Below are 22946 nucleotides of genomic sequence, written 5' to 3'. Positions count from 1 at the left end.
AAGAATTCTGATAAAACCCCATAGGAATCATGTTCTGTAAAATTTTTAGATAGAATTAATATATCAAACTACTGAATGTATCAGTAATGGAAATTTTTCTGGATATTTAAGGATCCGAGCAATTAAACTCTTGTCTCTTTCAACCAGATGCTCGGCTGTCTCCGTAAATCTCCGACAAGAGACTCTCTGCTTGTCGGAGATTAACGGAGACAGCCGAGCGTCTGATTGAGTAAGACTACAATGGACTCTGGCGTAGGAACTATTCCTATGCTAGAGTTTAATATATTCTGGTATTCCGAATGCATACGACCACAAAATTATCTGAATTGTTCGTACCATTTAAAATCTGACTGTTTTCTGGCTATTTATAGATAATTTTCTTTGAAAAACAATACTTCTGAATACATTACATCGAACTTATCGATAAATTTCAAGTACTAAGTCTCATCGGGTATGATTTGTGCATAGGTCCAAACACTGTTTCACTTCCGGTTTTCCAAAGAAACTGAATAGGCATCGTCTCAAGCCACGGGTTTTGTGTCCATTCTATTTTCACAAAGAAATAGAATGGACACAAACCCCGTGGCTTGAGAAGATGCTGCATAGGAGATAGAATCAACCCCCAAAAATTGATATTGATTCAGATCAAGCAACTTTAAGGAGTTGATTGCCCAAAGAAGGTTAAAGGAAGTAGTATTCAGCTCATTCTTGACTGGTACATATGTAACACAATATCCATAATCATTAAACACACATTTTAATTTAAAATATACATGTATCATGTTTAATATTGCTACATGTATATGAAGGGACCATATTTTTTTTTAAAAACATTCAATTTGTAATTTGACTGTGATTATGACAACAATGCTGGTTATAATATTGTTGGCACGCTTAAAAATGAACAAAGAAAAGAAATACATTCAATCCAGGTACATGAGATTATCATGTTCATATTTAATATTAAAGTTATATAATTGTTTGAACCATGTGGCTATGTGTATTAACGAATACCTTTAGTAGAGCTATATTTAGAAAAAACGAAGAAAATACGAAAGTATATTAGTTCCAGCCTGTCTAACAAACCCAATACATGAGCAATTCATTTACCATTTGACTTTGCAGAAATCTTTTGTGAGCCGCTGACAACAGTGTCTATCTTTGCCTTGTCAACAAACCTTTCAAACTCCATGGGAATTTCAGTACACACTACTGCCACATTTTCCTGTAACCCAGGATTTCAGATAAATGGTTCTAATTCCCTTCTCTGTCAGATAGATGGAACATGGAACGGGACACAGCCAAATTGTTTGGGTACGCTTCAGATAGCCTTTTTGTATATAATTAATATTGTGAAAAAAAAATTGAGTATACTATCCTTTTTGACATGTCTTTTACTAATTATCAATTTCAATTGTCAATGAATCAATGACAAATTAATGGACCCATTGACAATTAAATATTGTTAATAAGTAAAAGCCACAAATTTTTACCTTAGTTAGTATCTGCAATATGACTTTGATTACTGAAAACTAAAAACTGTATCTAAGGTATCAAAAATATGCTAGAAAGGACAATACATTTTCATATGTTGGAAATTAAGGAAGAATATTATGATAAGGAGTTCAGTTTTAAGGAATTAATGGTAATTTATAAAGTAGAAAAATGTGGCTTAAATTATGACATGAATACATTGTAATTGATAAATGTAAACAGAGAAATAGAGTTAAACGAGTTTAAATTTTATTTATGTTATATATAAACTTGTATCGTTTATTGTAGAGGAAGTTTGTCAGGATCCTAACACACCCCAAAATAGCACGTTGTTAAGTATAAATAGGTATCTGAATGGAACTGCTCATTTTGCCTGCAACGCCGGATTCCAGCACACGAACGGAAGTTTACAGCGGGAGTGCTTATCTTCAGGAGAGTGGAGCGGAGTCGCACCTGTTTGCACATGTAAGTTATTCAAGCTACATAAAAATCATTTTGGGAGAAATATTGCTATTTGCGATTAATATTTTTATTATATTGAATGCATTTGCATTTGCCACAATCTCCACTAAAATGAGGGTTTATTATAATGTAGCAGATTGTTTCTTTTTTCATTAAAAAAAAAAGAAGGGATAAAATTTAAATAATAATCTTTTCTGAATGTAGTATGTATTATAAATAATATGGAACAACACAAATTTATTTACTTTTTTTTTTTTATTTTTGTCTTTAAAAAAATCTATACTTATAAATTAAGCCATCTTGCCAATAAACTACGAAATGCCTGTGCCAGGGTAACTGCTTATACCACATGTGAGTTGATGCCCCTAAGCTATATAATTGAAATTTACCGGATAAGTAATTAATGTAAAATTAAAATCCTACTTTCATTTTCGTTAAACCAGCCAAGAGAGAGTAAGGTGGTGGACACGCCTTCGCGGATCTTTAGAAGTAATTGGAAATTGGCTTAAAAATATATACTTGCGATGAATTGATTTTGAATGATTACGTAAAGAGTGAATATATCTATTTAAAACTTATTTAGGGTATACATAGAAATTGCGATATGACAAATGTTGAATAAATGATCCAATTCGTTTCTTGAATGCGCGATTTTAGATTTGATGGATAGAACTTCCCAGAACGGGGAAACCAAAAACGCGTGTCGACTAATTAACGTCATGGCGGAGATGTACGTAGGACGAGTTCACTATGCATCGTTGGCAGATACTTTGGATTGGTTATCTTTGGTTAATACAAAAAAAGCTAAGAAATAAAATGTGCTAATATGACGCGATTAACGTGTTGATGGAAAGAACTTTAGAGAACGGGATGCGGAAAAAACGTGGGTTCACTAATTAACATCATCGCTGAAACTGTAGGGCGTTACATGTACATGAAATCAACCGGGCAGATACTTTGGATGCATGACAGCTTTGGTTTAAGAAATGCAAATAAATATGCATACACGTTTAAGATTAATTTATACCACGACAGATAGGTTGTAAACCTTATAAATTAATTTGTGACCCAAGAACAAATTGTGTTAACGTCTATATGGATAAATGATGTATGCATAAAACGGGAAAGTTGAATTAGGGGGATGGGGCTAGTTGACAGTCTTAAATCTGAAATTTTCATTTTGGACAGTGATAAAAATTATATATTGAAATCTGACATAAATATCAAATTTAGAGAAGAGATACGACGCAAGATACACCCACTCTCTGGCTTTCAACTAAAATTTAAAAAATGCATGTTTGTGTATATAATCAAATTCAGTTTAGATTTTCATCCCTGCCTGCTTCTCTTTGTATTCTGCCATGCAGTTGCTTTTTGATATCAATTTTATAGAATAGGTTAAGAAAAGCAACTAAGAAAACTTTCGGACTTAGTACATACAAAATTGAACAAGAAAAGAAGTGGTACAGTTTGTTTACATTAAAAATGGTGATCCTCGATCTGTGCATGAATTTAACATACTTCATTATCCGAAGTCGGTTACAAGAAAGTCTGGGGAAAGTAAAGCAATGACATCAGTAGTGAATTGTCTGAAGAATTTAACGTTGTTTAATATTTTCACCGAATTCGTTTGGAAATAAGGTTGATTAGTAAAACTAGTTCAATTTGTTTATGTTAAATACTTAGAATACGTTGATTTTAATAGGCGTATGGGTATCAAAACCTCCTAATAGTGTCAGTTTCAGAGCTTCGATGCCTTTCTGATAGAGTAGGTCTGTGCTCCATATTTTTGTCATGGTCTTAATACGCTTTTACATGTATGTTAAGCAAACCGGTTTTAATCAACAAAAACGTGGAGAGATGACCCAATACAGTAAATATAAATAAAATAACATTTTGTTTCCCAACAATTAAAGGTTATAGAAAAATAATACAAGTCCAGTTCGTAGACAATGTCACATTAAGCGTTTAAAAAACACACTTTGTTGTGACTGGAATGGCTCAATGGTTAGAGCACCAGACCTTAGATAACCTAATATATCTAGTGGGCTTTTTAGGCTGTTGAATAGGTTCGATACAACCAAAGTAACTTAAGTAAGTAAGTAAACTTAAAGTAATACTAGTATTCTTTATTAATTGTTAAAATATTCAAAACTGATTATAGTTAGAAATTGTGCTTTAGCAAACTTGTATTATAACATTATCAAATCGATTTTATTTGGAAAAAAGAAATCTGAAATTGTATTTTACGACTAAACCAAATGGGCATGTGCTCTATCAACCCATCTTCTTATTTTAAACAGTTATACGCGAGTGCAAGTGCCCTTGTGGCATGGTCCACATACCTAAATACACAGATATAAACGACGAAAAACTCGCCCAGGAAATGGAGCAAATGAAGAAAGAACTGAAAGTATTAAAGAACCAAACCTCTGCGGCTTTAAGAAAGAAGATCTCCGTGAAGGATTTCCGACCTTCCGCCAATGCTTCCGGTGCTGTCTGGGTTGTGGTACTCATGGTTATGGCTGGCTGTATCATTGTTCCAGACTTGATAAGAGCACTCCGCCACATATTGTCTTGTTGCAGACCAAGAAGTTAAGACTTGAAATAGTCCGATAATCAGCCGATCAAAATGAAACCGAAATGCAGTGATTTTGGAGCTGTTTATCATAATCCATGGGATAGTTGTTCGTTTTGCGTAAACGCAGACAAAGTCTGAGTAGTTGCCTGTGTTTGGTATTCGGTGGACGAATCGAAATTTTTATCTAAAAAAGTGTTTTGACATATGCTCTACGCTTGTTGAAAGCCTTCGATTGCAATGAAATGATAAATGTGGTTTTGTTTTGGTTTTTACTTTGGTCATTCCAACAACGTATTTATCTGGTGGGCTTGAAGCACTAACAACATACACTTTTCCGCATCCGCATCAATCTTTCCAAAGGATAATGAGTGGAAATTTACACAATATCCAAACACATACAACCTGCTGTACAAGTTTTAGAAAATTGCTTTGTAGGGGTAAGAAATGCAGATTTTAGTTTAGAATTAGTAAGATACTATATAAAAATTGAGCTGCATAATTAAAGCAAACGAAAGTCACACATTTTCCAATTTTAACTTTAACGAGGACAGAGTTTGGGGCAAAATTTCTAGTCGTGAATTATACAGGACTGTCTCGAGAATGGTGAAGGTGTCATTCCAAAAATTATCAAGGCATACCGAATTAATAAATTTTAGAAAAGGCGCTTGTTAATAATCATACTGAGGGACTAGTTAGTTGTAATAACTTGTTTCTCAACCATTTGTGTATTATCATACATTGACTATGTACAATCAAAAAAATGTATGTTTTATCATAATGAATTTGAATGAATGCAATTTGTGATATTTGGAACTAGCTGGTTCTTACAACAAGTATTCTCATCTGATCACATTTTACATGTTGATAAAATTTATTGTATACAGATGCTATTTCTTTTTACTGTCAAAGCTTTGTGTGTGTATACATTTATCTTTTGTATTTTATTTGATATTATTATTTGATAATAGACTTCAATTATCGTATTTTTGAGAAAAATTTCGGAGCTTATTAAAAAAAAATGTTTCCCATTTTCAGTGTATAAAATGCGACAAATGAAATAAATTAAATGTATACAGTGTGATAATTAAAACCACAAGACGTTGTTATAAGGAAAGTTTAAAATTCAGTGAACATTAAACAAGGCTGTTCGAAGTCGGGAAGTAAAAATATGACAATTTCCGAATTTTATTTTTAATTTTCATATGATAATAAACTTTGGATTATCATGATCTATTTTAGACGTAGTTAATAATTTATTGCATCATATTAATAGCAGGTACTTTCCAAAAGTCGGCTCAAATACTTAATGTTCATATTTCATATTTTGTAGAAATTGTGTACTTCAATAAAAAAAAATAAAATAAACTAAATCTAAAAATCTTGCATGTCTCATTAAAATATATGCCACAAATTACATAGGAAATGGATAAACAATGAAGTGTTATTCGAAAACAGACTACTGAGGACAATACCACTATAAGTAACTATATACATGTACCACCAACTCCAACTACTTACTCATGAGTAAAATACCAAAAGAAAATAACGCTTACAGAGTTATATTTAACTTTATCTCATAATGAAATTATACATATTTTACCAAAATAGGTTGAGAAATGAATACAAAAAATATAGAAAGTGGAATTAGATATTGCATTCAAACGGACGGGACTGAAAGAAAGATGTCAGGGAGACAATACAAATATTAAACATTAAATTCAATTGCATAATGAAATAGTGAAACGATGACAAAATCTGGAAAATGGCAAACAAAAACAGCAGGACTATAGTCCTTTTGGACGGTTTGAGAGTCTTTACAACAGTGTATAAATTCGTTTATAACACGCGTCACACTGATCTTTGTAAAATGTGTATAGGAAAAAGGAACAAAAACAGAAAAAGTATAATGTATAACGATACTTCTCAAGGTATGTTTCTATATCAAAAAAAATATATTATCTCCTTCGCCCCCTCTTTATCACAGATAGTTTTAAAACAGATCCATAATTGTTTAAATTAAAAATCAAAATCTCATTCATATTTCAATGTCCTTCGATATGCAGGTTAATAGAATATCACCATGGAAACAGAAGTGGCGTTCACTGTACTACACAAGCTGAGCTTTCCGTCTTGTTGTTGTCTGCCGAACTTGGTCGTTTTCCATTGGACTTTGATGGCGTCTTTTTATTTGCCTGATCATTCGGGAAAAAAAAGAATATACTTGTTGAATTTTGAGGCATTTTGTGAAAAAAAAATCCATGAATTTATCAATTATTGATTTCAATATTTTAACAATATTTTTAATTACAGTATCTTGATCAAATTTGACAAGCAATTTATAATGAAAATTACTGCAAAAAGAATTACATACAAATAAACAAAAGCATTTACGCTTCAAATAATATTTTATATCTAAAATTGATATCTAAAACATAAACCAAAAGGAAAACATAAGAATGTGCATTAATAAAACAAAATTTCAAAACCTACTTTATCAACTTTAACTCTCCGGAAAACGAAATGTTAGTTTTATTCGTTAATAAATGATAGTGAACAAGCTAGAGAGTACGTGGCAACCACATCGACGTACATGCATTTCCCAGTAACGAGTATGGAGTATATGTACATTGAGACATGCCGTTTATAATACAAGCCAACAAAAAAAGGATGCCAGTCTGACTTGCAAGATGTCCACGCATTCATTTGGTTACATTGCCACAGAGAATACTCATGCCGCCATTAACCTGCAACTTTCTGATAAGCCATAAGGTTTATCCTTTATGGCCTACAAAATATTATTGGGGCTTGGACTTACTTCTAAAGGTTTAGTGGTACTGCATCAAAAAAATTCATCAGTCGGGTTGCACATGAAACGCAGTCTTTCGTAGATCTTGAGAAGTATTGAGCTAAATACACATACCTGTTTTACTGGTATTTTATTGTGAAAAGCTTTTTTATATTCAGATAACGCATCATTATCTTCACTAAAATAAACAAATTAGAATTTTAATAAATGCTAATATTTTAAATTAAACAAAAACAAAAAACAAAAATCACATTAAATTGGCTACAACTAGCTAAAAATAACGAAAAATAAAACAAAATCTTCGCAACACTTCACAGTGCTTAAATCGTCTCTTTTATCCAAAATCTGTTTATTGTTGATGAGTCGCAATTTAAAAAAATTGCTAAAATCAGGAAAAAAATTCAACGAAATTAATGAAGCTAAGGGAGATAAGCAGACTCTGAGGGGACAGGAATATGGACTCACTGAATACTCGCTAACGGCGTTTCGCGCAGGTTTTATAACCTCTCTCTTGGTGTTAATATCAGAGAGAAGACCTGTCCTGTTGCCATTTTGTGTGAATCTTTTACTGCGGTCGGCAGAATCTTCGGGGTCTGCGTTCATATAGGGCTCCAAGTCTACAGAGCCAAACGAATCTTGGTCTCCTTGAGTACCATCCTTTTCTTCTATCACAGACTGGAAAAATAACAGCAGCCTCGATTTGACTTACATGTTTAGCTTCTATCACTATGAAAAAATTTATCAATGATTTTTTCATCTAATATAGTTTTCCATAAATGTCCAAGGAAGTTGTCCTATTATAGCCTAGTGCAGTGATATACTCTTTAACCATATTTATTTAAATCTTGCTTTCACTAAAACTGCTTTAATTTTAGTTATTGATTTTAAGCAACTTGTGGAAAATATAATTAAAAGAAGTAAAAGTCATCATACATGAAAAACGACAACAACAAAAAAATCTAAGAACTCATGCAAATAATTTGACCTAACAATACCAAACAAAGGATTGATATATATGGTACAACAAAAAGAGGGTGGCGAGCCATGAAAGCTTGACAAGGCATTCTCTGTGTGTGTAACTCCGGAAATGACGTGGTATCTTACGTCAGTTTTGGCTTTGCTAAGCTGTAGGTCCGGGTAATGGTGATGAGCGACTTTATGGTAGTCGACAACGCCGTTATTTTGACTGGCTTCCTGCGCCAACTCGTGCTCATTTTCATCAAAGATAAATAAACTTATCGTGTCCCCGTCCCCGGCATGTTTACCATCCTGGAAAAAGCAGACGACACAATCAGAGAGACCGATCGAGAGAATTCCATCCTTAGACTGCTGGTCAGGAGTAATTACCTGATATTTTGGCTAACTACATGCATCATGCACTATAAGTCCAAATAGTTAAAGAAATAATAGCAAGTTGGATTGGAGGTTAAAGATACCAGTATAATTGGAGAGGTTTAAAGATGAGTTGGGTATTACATTATTGGGTGTAACTAAGGGAACCTGACTACACTGTACATATCCCACTTACCTGGAAATGCATGCAATATACTATGATTGTTATATATCATGCTGTTGTAAAGTCGCATGGACATAAGATACATGAAAGTCAACAAAGAACTTTATGCATAAGGATAATTGCAGTTATCATAATAATCAAAACATTAATATACATGTATTAAACCATTATTTATGATAAAGTTTTTAACCAATTTAGTTCAATGATATTCTTTGTTAACTTTCAGTGGAAAACATAGCTTAGAAGTGAGAAGAAATGAACGTTATTGATGAGCTTACGCTTTTATCCAGGGCCATTTGTCTCACGTACTTTTGCCCTTGTAAAACCTGTTTGAACGTTTACATAGGAAACAGAATCAATTAATTCCACATACATTATTACATATATCTAACGGAACTCCAGACAGCTAAAGGCCCAAGACGTATTGCACTGCTCTTGTTATTTAGATGATTCTCATGACCATGTGGCAAAAAAATGTTGGGAAAAAGGTAATATATCAATAAATCAAGTTAATCAAGAAAAATGTATTTGATCTGGAATATGCAGAAATGAATCATGGTATGGAATATGCAGAAATGAATCATGGTATGCTATTACAATGTGAAGAAGACACGGATCTTTATAGTTTAGAGCATGAACTCAAACCAACACACACAATTAATAACGTGTGGAAGCTTATGGTATAAAATATACCAATGGAGCTCTTACAGTGAAAGTTATACTACATTGGTGTTCCAAATGACGTGTACGCACAAAATAGAAATTATACACTGCAATTGGGTTTGTGGTGGTTAATATATATACAAAAATGTGCTTTGATGCCTCTGAAAGATTAGTCCTGAACCAAAACTATAGGCATGAGACTGCAAAGAGATGTGTTTTTCATTGAAAAATAAATGTAAACCTGTGATAGCATGCTGGGGTCCATTGTTTTTTGTCTTTGCAAACCTGGAGCTTCTTTTTGCAATCGTAACATCTGAATTCAAAACAACATTAATAGTGTTTATGATCTTATCTACCATTCAATATCCAACATCATTTTGAAGATTATCATTGTGGTTTTATTAAAATACAAGAAATTTATTGCAATAAAAAGAAATGTGTTATTACTTTTTAAGCTAAGAAAAACAGATAATTTTGTCTAGCAGAAAATAAGCCAACGCAAGCATTATTAAATTCCAAGATGGAATATCAATTAAGTTAAGCTGGATTTCCTTATTCTTTCCTTATTCTGTTGAGTTTAGTACTTAACAGAAAACTGTCCATATAGCACAAGGACCATTGTCAGACCCTTCAATCAAGGTATTAACAATAAATTATTTTTTTTTTTTACAATTTTGCTGAAAAACAAGTTTAAGGTCAAGATCTAGTAAATGATTCCAGAGTGTCTTTTTGGTGCTATCTAGAATCATTATGACGTCATAATTGATTTGATTTATTTCCCGTTTTTTACGGCTTTAAAAGAATTATTTAGAAAATAAAACAATATTTTGACAATCTATATTTAATCACGGGAAAAGTAGTCCCGGTACCATATTCAATTTGACATCATTTTAAAGAGGAGGTCAAGAGCTTGTTTAATGCCGTTTTCGGAGAGACTGTAGGCATTCTAGATACATTTCATTAGTTAAAAATGGGCACAACTCCGAGATTTGTTACTTTTATCCTTCATATTTCATAGAAGATGGTTGTTTCAAAACAAGATTTTTCATCGTGTTTATTAAACATTTAAGCCCCGGTACACCCTATGAAACAAAGATATTGTTATGAAGCATCATTAAAAGAATTGATATATTGAATTTCATAAACCTGTAGGCACCTTTCATTTACTAGATCTTGATCTTAAAGTTCATTTTCTGTGACTTATTATATGATTATATAATGCATAACATAAAAACTATGTATTATAATTGCAATTAATTTTGATGCTTTGAGGAAATAAACTGAGTAATTAATATTTTTTCCCATTTAAAATAAAACTCCTTTACAAACTTTGAACTTGATAATATTGTGTCAGCATTTTTTCAGAGTAAACATATAAACTCAGCTGTTCAAGTTTGCTTTTCATCAATTATTCATTCAAAATGATGGAAATTATACCAAATTGTGATAAACCATGTGTAATTAATTAATCCTAATTTTATATTAGACATTTTTTATTTGATATTATTTTCTCATTTATGAATTTACAACTATATTGTATAAATGTTCCAGTTATTGAGGCAGATTTTTTGGCTTTTTTTCCTTTTTGAAAAAGCAGATACAACTAATTTGAACAATGATGTTTTTGGTTTAATAATGTGTCCTGTCTTTTCTAAAAACAAACAAGGATATTAGAAATAAGTCAAGACTTTGCTGTACAATTTTAAGCATTTAAAATTGAACACAAATAGCTCCAACCAGAATAGCAACAAATCTGAAATTTCTGCAAAACTGAAAATGCTCTCTCTCTCTCTCTCTCTCTCTCTCTCTCTCTCTCTCTCTCTCTCTGTTAGAAAGTATAGATTGAAGTGTATGTTGACAGGCAAAGAATAATTTTGTTATATTGCTTGTTTAGACCAAGAAAATCAAAGTAAGCTATTCTCTTTGTTAATTAAGATGCTGTGCGCTAACAGTCTTACTGGGCTAGAGTTATCTTTGTAACTTGGCAGTGCAACAGTTTTTTGTAACTTTAGCATCTGGAAGGAAATTCAAGACATGTTATTTCAAAAGATGTTCAGAACTATTACATGAACAAGGATAAAAAAAGATGAAAAACACACAAAATCTTTAAAATTCAAAGTGCAGTATTGAAGCATTATTCACTAATTTGTTAATACATGTATGGCATATTACAAGTTATATCAAAAGAAATATTTTATAGAATAAAAAGATATTGTTCCTTATTCATTTTTTTTTTTGCTAAAACATTTCTGAAATCAAAATGGTTTTAAAATAATTGAAATTATATACATTTTATCTTTTCCCTCAAACATGTTCTTTTTCATGCAAATACATGTACCAAAGCTTTATAATCTATTGGTAGTATTTTGCTATTAAACAGTATGACTTACAAGGGTATACTGATATCAGCAATTCATCATAAATACCAATGACTTTAAAAATTGTTCAAGAGCTTTATACTGTATAATCAACTTTATGTTGTGTATGAATGATATGTACAACTATAGTTAATCATTAATCTGGTAAAAATATTCATTTTTGGGGGAAACTTGTGTCCATGCATAATCATATTCTTTCTGTTTGCATGACTTCCCCAACATATACCTTTAATTAATAACTATATATCAAAATCAAATTTATCTCTTTGCTTCATTAAAAAACCCCACAATGATGATTACTTCATCGTTGTACAAAAAGCTAAATAAAGCCAAATCTGAATGACAATTCACTATCTATAAATTGTAAATACTGATTAAATCATCCTCCATCTTAGAAAAAAAAAGTATTGGCATGGCCATAACTATTTCAATCAACAAGAAAGAGAAAAATTATCTTTAAAATGAAAAATTATCAAATTACAAAACAATTAATCTTCCTGATTTTAAGATATCAAAGAAAAAACTCTGCTTGTAAAAAATGAACATACCTGGTTGAGCATCTGAACTCTAGTCTTCAGTCGAGTTCCTGTGCTATTAGCTACAGCAGATACTGCCCGGTAGAATGGCTCAAACTGCTTCTCTCCATCTGGTTTCTTTGACCACTCCTCACATATTTGCTATAAATGCAAACAAAGTTTATGACTTCATTCTATAGCAAACAATGTTTGTACAATAATAACTTCATTCTATAGCAAACAAAATTTATACAATAATTTCATTCCATCGATGAATAATGCAAACACCAAAGTACACCATGATTTATGTAACAAATTTATTTTCCTTTTTGACAATGTTTTTCAAAACAAAAATGTATAAGATTATCATTTTGCTTTAATTTGGAATCAGCATTGCTTCCCCTGACAATTATCACATTTGCTTATTTTTCATTTCTTTGGCCAATGAGACGACAATGTCTGTATAGAATAAGCCAGACATGTTTTTGTATTTTGGTACTCTTGTCACAATAAATGTAATATATAATAATAAATAAAGCAGTATTCCTTACAAATTATCACAGTAATGGTAGAAAAGCAGTGAATATTTTAGGAATTGATTCTAAATACCTGCATTCTGCGTTCCTTTTGCTGAAGGCGTTCATACTTTCTTTGTAACAGAACCACCTCCGTCTTCAGATGGGACGTGTCCGAGGCAATCTCGTTACCAAACATGGTGGCGCGTCTACCACTGGCATTGGCAGTGGAATTCTCCATATTCTCCATCTGCCGCAATTCCTACACCACAAAAATATTCAGGCGTATAAAATATAGATACACTTTTATTTCTTTAATGATTTTTTTTCCAACCATAAGAAAACTTCTGAAGAAAATGTAGTTAAAAGTTAACTGTAGATTATATATTTTTTTTTTTTGCTATAAATCTATTTCTCCTCTCTCACTCTCTCTCTCCAAAAAAATATAAAAAAAGAAAAAGATAAAGATGAGTTTGTTTAAATTGCATCCGCCAGAGCAAAGCAAAGCAACCCATCTTAATGTGAAGGTTGATTTGACTTGAAAGTTTATCCTTGAACTCACCAGTGGTTTGTGGTTGACCTAGAGTTTACCTTTATGGTCACTGTACATGCTTTTTCACATTAAAGATAATGAAAGCTTAATATTCTTAAGAAAAGGGCAGATTGGTGAGAAATGAGGGGTACAGCAAAAGGTTAAAACAAAACACAGATGGACAGATAAAAAAGAACAAAATGGCCCCTTATTTAACCTGACCATTGTTCTTGTGGGCCTGCATTTATGTCAAATAAAGGAACTTAAGGTTGAAAAGGCCCTTGGTGAAAGAACATGTGATACCATAATATGATCACATGATGTGAGAATTGTTTCAAAGTAATATGCATTCTGACAGAGCTATGCATACAGGTCTTCTACAGCAAAAATGGTTAAAACATGAATTTGAAATGCAAAATATATGGATACATGAAAGCAAAACACAACATTAAAACACAATTATAATAAAGAATTGTTGTTTCAAATTTCAGAATGAATGTACATATATATGCATGATATTGATGTATGAAAAAAAGTTTGAAACATGCAGATAAGACCTTAATGATAAGTCAAAACAATACATGCAGATTAACAGGTATGCTCTCTAAACTAAAGCATTTAATTGAGTGATGTGATGCTAGAACTGTATAACAATTCAGCTGCTGTCCTAACTATTCATGCATATACAACTGTAATAAATTTGCTGCGCTATATACCTATATACCTGATTAATGGTCAATGCTCTTAAATCCTGCCAGGTTATATGATATGGTTAAAATAAGTATTGCACATTCATATTTAATTATATTTATATTCATAAGTAAACATGTTATGATATAGTGATCTGATGGTCTTTTTGTAATTTATACAACAGTAAATATTTAAAGTTCATTTTTTGATCTTCCAGAATAATCTGCTATGAAATATTTCAACAGAAAAAAATTCAAAAGGATAGAAATTGACTTGTGTATATAGAAACTTTAACACAAAAAAAAAAATCTACCGGTGTTTGCTTGGAAATAATAGGTGTTAAATACAATATTTCCTTTGTGTGATTTTTTTTTTAATTTAAAGCTACCACTTCATTCAGAATTCACTTCAACAGCATTATAAATATGACAGTATATACATAAATGATTAATTTTACAGGCGTGTTTTTGTTTATAAATCTATTTAATTCATAACATGGTGCTTCTGTATACCTGGTACATTGACGCCTCTCTTAATTCCTGTGGATTTTTCAAGCAAAGAAAGTTTCCAAAAATAAATGTTTGTACATCAGATTATCAAATGCATAAAAATGTATCAAATAGTGTCACATAATTGTTAGAATATTGCAAAATAAGCAGTGGTTTTTCTAAAACTACATGTAACTGGGAAAAGGTTAATATACTATTCTAAAGAAAATTGATAAACAATATAAATAGGGGGCATAAAAAACATTGGGGATAAAAATATGATTAATAATCTAATCAGCAAATAGCTGAACTTCTATATTAAAAACAAACAATGCTAAAAATTTCTAAATTTCACAATTATGTATTTTTATATGTTAATGTTAAGTCTTTTGACATGTTAGTCACATCTATGTAGCTCAAAGGAAGAAACACATTTAAAAAGAAATATTTAAAGCAACAGGGGCACATATAACATGCAAAGTTAATAGAAATTCAAATTCAAACCCCCCATTTTGCACATGGTCATCAACCCTTGATAATACTTTTTCCAAAAAGCCATAGATTTATTCCACCCTATACCCATTCTTCAAAAAAAGACTATAAGCCTGCAATATTTAATACTTTACTGCTAGTAACTTACCCTTGTATTGAGCTTCAACAGTTTGGGGTCTGGCATCGTATCTTCCTGTATTCCATAGATGGACAGCGTAATACAGCCTGACTCAAAGAAGTCGAGATTCTCCTGCTTGAGCTTGGGGATGGAGATGACCTTGGCATGGTTGAAGGTCGGGGTCAGGGTGTTTTTCACGGTCGGTGTTTTCACTTCTTCCACTTTTCCATTGTTCTTTACAGAGTATTTCACCATGATTCCTTTGGAGAATCTGGACTTGTGGATGTTTGCATTCTCAACCGTCAGCTACCGACAGAAAGAAAAACATATTTGATTTTAAATTTTGAGTGAAAAACAAAACTTTGCTCAAAAGGTTAAAGTTAAAAACAAATCTTTAACATATTGAGGGATATACTATTATGTAAGACTGAAAAAAAAGGCAGCACTGTAAATTTTCTGTTTATCAATTGTCTTGCCAGAAGAATTAAACAACCATTTTTAGTTGACAATATTCACTCTGTAAAAAGATCAGAAAAATCATATCTCTCAAACTTTGCATCAGTTAAACATGCAAGTACCTTGAAGTGATAGGGTTTGTTCAGAAGGTCGTGAGGATCGTCAACGAAAGCCTCCTCATCAATAGGCTTCCCCTTGTTGTCACAGGGCTCAAGTTTGACCTTCAAATGACCTTCCTCTTGACCTTTGTAGTCAGAGATGTTGAGGGTGTCCTCAAAGTCCAGGCAATAAGACAGGGATTGGAGGAACAGGTTGGACGTTCCGATCAGGACGTCTTCAGTGGGCTCCCAGAAAGGGTCCTGTTCCTTGGGGATGTTTGAAATATTCTCCCCATCCAGAAACTTTTGGTATAACTCCTGAATATAATCAAGAAATTATTAAGTTAAATTCTTAACTTATTTTAATAAAATCAACTTGAGAAGGTCCTAATACCAATGGTGTTAAATACAAGAATTATCTCAACTTTAAAGTAAGTTGTAAAAGGAAAAGTGATGGACCTCTCCTTTCTCTTTTCTCCACTCTACTCTCTTTAATTTCTAATACTAATTTTTCAAAAGAAAAATTTAAAGACAAAGAAGATCTAAACACCTGTATCAGGTATCGCCTGGTTATGAACTTCCCTCTCTCCCATAGCCATGTATTTCCATTCAGTAGATTCTTCATTTTGACTGTCACTCTGGGAGAAAAAAAAACAATGAAGTCAATAGTATCTTACAATATATATACTTTTTTTCATGCTGATATAAAAGATCAGCATTTACTTTTCTTGTAACATAGGGAAATAATTGGCTACCTCCTTAGTAATTTATGGAGGAAATAAATGAAGAGAGAATTTGATCTATATAGCTACCATTTTCAATAATGAATGGCTAAGAAGATGACAAGTATTGAACATTCATTTAAATTTCTTGGTTTGAAACAATCTTCAAGAATATACTTGTACAACATATATTTTATATCTGAATGGTAAATGAAATGATTTGAAAAGAATTATAATAATCTTAACTTCTATAAGTAAATTTTTTTTAGATGATTTAAGTGATTCATATGTACAAGTAATAATATACACATAAATCCAAAATTATAAAAGTTATGATTATTTGAAAAAAAAATTGTGGCTAATACAATATATATTACATCTAGCAAGCTTAAATTCTGCTTTGCAAAAATCCTTAACAACCATACAATTATTCCTCAAATGTGCCTCGTGATTCTAATCCAGTGAGGGGTTATCTCTTGATTAATTTAAATAAGTAAACCAATATTTTTAAAATATGGCTGTAAACTGTTTAAGTTAAAACTTGTTCAAATTGAATAAAATCAATGCCAACTATATACCTGACATAATAAAGTTTCCAGGGAAACTCAGAGATCAAATGAAGTCTTGCTTGATATCCAAACTACTGTCCCTACTGATTAATATTATTTTTTATAAATCACTTATTATGATTTGATTTCAAAGATTTATGTACTAAATATACACAATAAAATGATTTTCTATTTCGAAGAAAATAGAGTTGTGGCAGTAGAAACCCGATGTCATGATATATTATATTAATACAGGTATTTCCAATTGTCTAGATATCAGCTAACAAAGCATGACTTTCAATTGTACCTTTCATCAGGAAAAAAAATACATGGTCTAAACAATGATCACACTTAACACACGAATTTAGAGAGAGATGGTATGCAACTTGAAATAAACTCAGGTGTGAAATGATAAAGACCAACTGCACCCTGGTCACTCAAAAGAAATGCAATGAGGATCAAACAACAATTAAATCAAACTCACTTGACCATAATACAGAAATTGTATCTTACATCTGTTTATGCAAAATGCAAATAATCTATAAATCATGTCAAAGCAACATTTGCAGGAAGGCTTATCAAAGTAAAATCTGGAAAGCTGGCTTCCTATTTAGACATAGGCTAAAATAGCAAAAGAAAAAAATGCACTCTTATACATAGGTGAATTAATTGGCTATTAAACCATAGCAGATCTGATTGGCTAAATTGCACATAAAAGCAACACTGGGTTGGCTAATTCACAAGACAGCTCACAGACAATTCTGATTGGCTATAAACATCATATTCATTGATTTTTTTGTACAAGAGATCTGATTGGCTAGATAAATACATTCTGAGAAGCTGATTGGTTTAGATCTATCACAGCAACTTGAGTCCATATCATTACACACCTTTTATCTCCTTGGTCACTGTTTACCAGAGTAGCATGCAGAAAACATTTACCTTTAATTTTAAAGTCAGCATTTTGAAGCCAGCATTTTAAATAGCAGTCTCCAGGCCATTATACTTACAACACCAAATCACTTCACAACATTAGAAATATTTAAGTCATCAGTGATATACATGCATGATACATGTATATTTATGCATTCAGTACTAAAAATATGTCATTGATTCAATTTACGAAGAGGAATCTTACATCAAAAATTTACATGCAATTAATTTAAGAAAATATCAAATTAACAAAAATTATAAGTATTCACTGAAATTCAATTATGCATGCATCAATTTTAATCTTGAATGGATAGGATTCTATGCAAGTGTTTTGAGAATTCTAATGACAAATATGTACAACAAAATAATTTACCTAGTTATATGTACTAGTCCTTTACTTCTTAAAATTCATGGCACAAATATATAAGCCAAATTAGAAGAAGATTAAGAAATACATAATCATATACCTGTGCCTCTACATAGTCTTAATTGATTTTTTAAAAACAGTTTTAGATAAAGATAGTGAACATTTTAAAACATTTTTTGTCAGCTTATTTACTTTACTAAATTAATAACTTGCATGCAAATAAAAAAATATTGTATTAAAACATTAATTATTTTCCTCGATCACATACTAGATGTTTCAATGAATGACTTTAATCTTTATCATAAACTACCAAAAGAATGAAATTAATGTCACAATGAAAATGATTATTATATTCAGATTTAAGAAACATGTGTATAAAGCTATTGAGTAAACATCAAAGTGTATTGTATTGTGTCACAGAAAATTAGTGAATGTGTGTGATTGATTTATAGACAATGTACAGATTTCAAACAAATTCAATTTGTGCAAGTGTTTTTTTTTTAAAGACTGCAATTCAGACAAGATTATAAAATTGAAAACACATTCAAGCCTCCATACTTAGATGTCCAACTGAAATAAAAGACATCTTTATCAATGATGCCACCAACAATCATAGACTAAGTGAAAATTTACCCTTGATTATAGATCATAATTCAAGATAATCATTTATATATACTGACAAATAAATTTCATTCAGATAAGTGCAAAATTCTTTTGTTATTCTTCACTATAATAATCATTTCGGGGGGGGGGGGGGGGGGGGGGGGGGGGGGGTGTCGAGTTGTATTATAAAAATAATCAATAAAGGAAATTTTTCTCTTGCAAAACATGACAACATAGTCCACTATAAATATCTATACTGAAAGCATCATATCCTTAAAAATGTAGCAATTCATAATTGAAGACACACTTATCAGTACTTCTAAACATCAATATAAATAAAAGATGAGCAGTATAATAGTTGATATACATACTTTGAAGCATGTGATTGAGTTATGTCCCCTCCTTCCTGGGCTGCTGCTGATATTAGTACGACCTCAAACGATTTCTGTTTGTTAAGTTCTTCCGACACTGCATTCACCTCAGATACCATGGGGAGGATTTCAAGAACCTGCTCTTGAACAATTTGTTGTTCTGAAATATGAAAGCATAATTAAACCTTCATTTCATCTACTAATAAACAGCATCCGCTCCAAATCCCAAAAAATCACTTTATTTGAGTTATTTTCCATGTGACAAGTAAATCACTATTATTGTTAAGTCCCATTTGAGTATCATAATAGCTCAATTTCATAGACACAATACTAACTGTGATGGATTAATAAAAATCCCACTGTTACAGTTATAGATTCAATCTTTATACCGAAAAGTAACTAGGGGATATAAATTTTGCTTAGGTCTGTTAGTGTTACCTTTGCTTAGACCAGCTGAGCCTGTGGCAAATCCCTTGACCTGGGCAATTTCTTTCTGTGCATACTCCCACGTTATCTCTTTCGGAAGACTGTTGTCTGCAGTTTCAGGTTTCAGTGGGTTCATCAGAACATACATGTGGTTGGATCCTGGAGAAGGCACCAAAATAACATGATATTATACTGTACTTTTTTGTGCCAGTGCAGGAATCATGTTTATACATGCATACAATTTTTTACATTTTTTTTTCAATGACAAAATTTCTTCCAAATATGTTCATGCAATAACTGAACAGATTGTCTTTTCGTACCAAACAGAATTCTGTCCTTGTGACAGAGTGCTTTCCTGCCAGTGAGGGGTATCCCATTGATTTTGGTCTTAGACCCACTTCCTGACACAGACTCTATTTCTATCACTCCTTTCTTGTTAAAGATTACTGCATGTTGCTTCTGTATACTGTTTGAAAGAAAATGGTAATAATTCATTAGTGAATAGGAGATGCAAAAATGTATACTCTTACATGTATGTAAGTTTATTTTTAATAACTGAATATATATAGTTATCAGTTGTTGAAATATGAACTATCGGGTATATGCAATCTGATAAAACTTTGCTTTTAATAATAAAAAGGCTCCATACATTAGAACACAAGGGAGAAAATGCTATTTGAGAGTCCTTTCCCTTTAAGGCTAATAAGTAACCATCATGATGTAAAAAAAATTGATAATTTACTTACATTAACTCTGCAGTTTAAGAATGCAAACAGGCTTGTCTTAATTTTAGATCATGGTCTTACTGTCTAAAACAGTGACTCTCAGAGACCGCGCAGTCTTTACACTCATCATCAAACTCACTGACCTAAGACCACTAAGACAGATGTTAGGGACAGGGCTAGCATCCTTCCTCCCTACACTGGTCTCCCCACTGTTCAGGAAGTGACATATGACCCCCGACAACATGGGGTCCTCATTTAGATTGATCAGGTAGGCCTCTTTACTCTTTCTGCTGTTATCTGCTCCTCCGACGTCAATTTTCTCTGTCTCAGTCCTGGCCTCTGCAAGCTTGGTACCAAAAATTTAAAAAATTGAGTCAACATTTTAAAAAAGTTGATCTACTGCATGTTGACAACACTCAAGGTTCAGCAGTATGTTAAAACTACTGAAATCTAGTGGAGTTTCAGGATTGAGATCTTGGTCTGATGAATAGTACATAGATTTTACAACAGAGATTTCATCATAAATATCTGATATGAAAAACTTCAAATGAAATTTATTAATACATAAAAAAATTAACAAAAAAATATACTTGCAAATATCATTATTTTGGGTTAGTTGTAAAGTTGAATGAAAATTCTATGTCAAAATTTCACTTTAATTGATGTTGATCGACTCCTATAAAACTCTACAGGAATCACTGCATGTCAATTGTTTTTTTTGTTAAAGTAAATTTAACATTTGAGGAACAGACCTTATCGTCCCAGCTCTGAGCGTTCTCTGCAATCATTGCTTGATTTGCCATTAACTGAGCACGGATATCTTCTTCCATCTGTTTACGCATTTTATCCAGCTCTATCAAATAAAAAATACAGAAAAAACCTCTTGATAAAACATTCAGGCTATCTTAATTATCTCAATTTAATTCATTGATGTAAAGAACAGTGAAATAAAATCTACTTCAACAGATGTAAAAATTAGTGGGTTTACAACTTTCAGTCAAAAAGATCTCGTGTTTAAGATGAAGAAGAATCAGATTGTTAACGCTATATAGTCTTTAAGCAATCCTTTGTGTCACATGTAGGTAAGGCTTTGGGCCTCCAGTTCTTATACTTCATTTGAAGGAAATACTAGAAATTCAAATAAATGTTATTTCTATCTTATTTTTTTAAGTACTGTAAGATCAATGGACTCTTAGAATTAGATTCATCTCGTGAAGTTGTACAAAAACATAAGCAAACAGTGACCTTTTTTTTTTTTTTTTAATGTTTTCAAAACTTTAAAAAAAAATTGAATGAAAAAAGGATATATTTGATATAACATTTGAGATTTAAAAAGATGCTTAACTTCATATATTAAAAAAGAAGTATGAAGCGTTTTATCTAAAATATATTGAGTACTTCCAATTTTATGAGTTGATGAAACTTGTCTATTGGAGTTTCAATCTATAATTGAACTCATGGGTGCTAAATTTTCTCAAAAAAGTTGAAGTGAATGGCACAACATTCCACTTGTATTATTACACACCCAATGTGCACTGGGGTCACTTTTTGACTCCTTGTAGGGTCTGAAAATGACAACTTTGTTGCAGTTCAAAAATCATGGTGAAAGAATTTTTCACTATGCACAAAAGAATGGTAAGCTCAAAAACTTCAGGCTTACCAAGTTTGGTAGCTGAAAAACGACTACTATTTTGTTACAGGAATATGAATTTTTCTTCAAGAAATTAAACAGCATTTCTGTGATGCCTTTTTAATGCTGATATCAACAAAATATCCCTGATATCAATATTTCATTTTGATATTACATAATAATTCTTTATATCACAAATTAATTAGAAATTTAAATTTTGACATCAGAAATGATTATATTATATCAAGAAATCATATTGATATAAAAATTTTTGTTATCAGAAATTCTATTTCTTGATATCAGATATCAGAAAACCATTTCTGATACCCCCCCCCCAAAAAAAAAAAGATTTCAATTGTAATTTTTGACATCAGAAAATAAGACCCATATAAGATATTCTGATCAAATTAATGAATGCTCCCATGTAGCTCTGATTAAGATTCTAATTGACAAAGATCATAAACTGACCTTCAGGAGTAAGTCCCGCTCCCTCCTGCATCACCACACCTCCACCCTCCATGGCTTTCTTCAATCTCTCATTCTCTTCCTACAGGTAGAGTCAAAATTAGTTTAAGGATTAATCAATATAACATGTAAATCATACTTCACATTTCTTTAAAAAAATTATGTTAAAATCATTACACAATTAAGGACTCCTGCATGTTTAGCTTCATGCAGATAACACGGGATAAAAAAATATTTCATATTAATAATTAGGATCATGATCCACTCTAAGAGAAAAGGAATAAAGCCATTGGATTTTGATACACCTACATTTGGAAGAGGGTTCTGGTTAAAGCTAATAGATTTGAGTAAA

At 31.7% G+C, this 22946-nt stretch overlaps 2 protein-coding genes across 21 annotated transcripts in view; one reads left to right on the top strand and one right to left on the bottom strand.

Annotated features, from left to right (window-relative positions):
* Window positions 1-5881, top strand: part of LOC105337775 (complement receptor type 2) — a 34612-nt gene extending 28731 nt beyond the window's left edge. Inside the window, exons 14-16 of the mRNA XM_066078946.1 lie at window positions 1126-1314; window positions 1783-1959; window positions 4260-5881. Coding sequence (XP_065935018.1) covers window positions 1126-1314; window positions 1783-1959; window positions 4260-4555 — 662 coding nt within the window. The 3' untranslated portion in view covers window positions 4556-5881. The remainder of the gene's footprint in view (window positions 1-1125; window positions 1315-1782; window positions 1960-4259) is intronic.
* Window positions 5882-6091: 210 nt separating this feature from the next.
* The window catches only part of LOC105337762 (kinesin-like protein KIF28), a 32674-nt gene continuing 15819 nt past the window's right edge, over window positions 6092-22946 (bottom strand). The window contains exons 12-31 of one of the 20 annotated variants that reach the window (XM_066078928.1): window positions 22598-22676; window positions 21252-21352; window positions 20643-20845; window positions 20095-20240; window positions 19787-19933; window positions 19349-19508; window positions 18381-18407; window positions 16355-16442; window positions 15829-16122; window positions 15281-15556; window positions 14665-14691; window positions 14187-14213; window positions 13025-13192; window positions 12449-12577; window positions 11481-11537; window positions 9764-9835; window positions 9138-9185; window positions 8448-8612; window positions 7809-8018; window positions 6092-6729 (exon numbers count right to left, since the gene is read on the bottom strand). In XM_066078928.1, coding sequence (XP_065935000.1) covers window positions 6637-6729; window positions 7809-8018; window positions 8448-8612; window positions 9138-9185; window positions 9764-9835; window positions 11481-11537; window positions 12449-12577; window positions 13025-13192; window positions 14187-14213; window positions 14665-14691; window positions 15281-15556; window positions 15829-16122; window positions 16355-16442; window positions 18381-18407; window positions 19349-19508; window positions 19787-19933; window positions 20095-20240; window positions 20643-20845; window positions 21252-21352; window positions 22598-22676 — 2517 coding nt within the window. In that variant the 3' untranslated portion in view covers window positions 6092-6636. The remainder of the gene's footprint in view (window positions 6730-7808; window positions 8019-8447; window positions 8613-9137; window positions 9186-9763; window positions 9836-11480; window positions 11538-12448; window positions 12578-13024; window positions 13193-14186; window positions 14214-14664; window positions 14692-15280; window positions 15557-15828; window positions 16123-16354; window positions 16443-18380; window positions 18408-19348; window positions 19509-19786; window positions 19934-20094; window positions 20241-20642; window positions 20846-21251; window positions 21353-22597; window positions 22677-22946) is intronic. The other 19 variants (XM_066078936.1, XM_066078933.1, XM_066078931.1 and 16 more) reach the window with 19 other exon arrangements.

Source organism: Magallana gigas, chromosome 3 (assembly GCF_963853765.1).
Source record: "Magallana gigas chromosome 3, xbMagGiga1.1, whole genome shotgun sequence".
Classification (NCBI taxonomy): Eukaryota; Metazoa; Mollusca; class Bivalvia; order Ostreida; family Ostreidae; genus Magallana; species Magallana gigas.
Note: the sequence above shows the minus strand (reverse complement) of the source record. Positions and strands in the feature narration are given on the sequence as shown.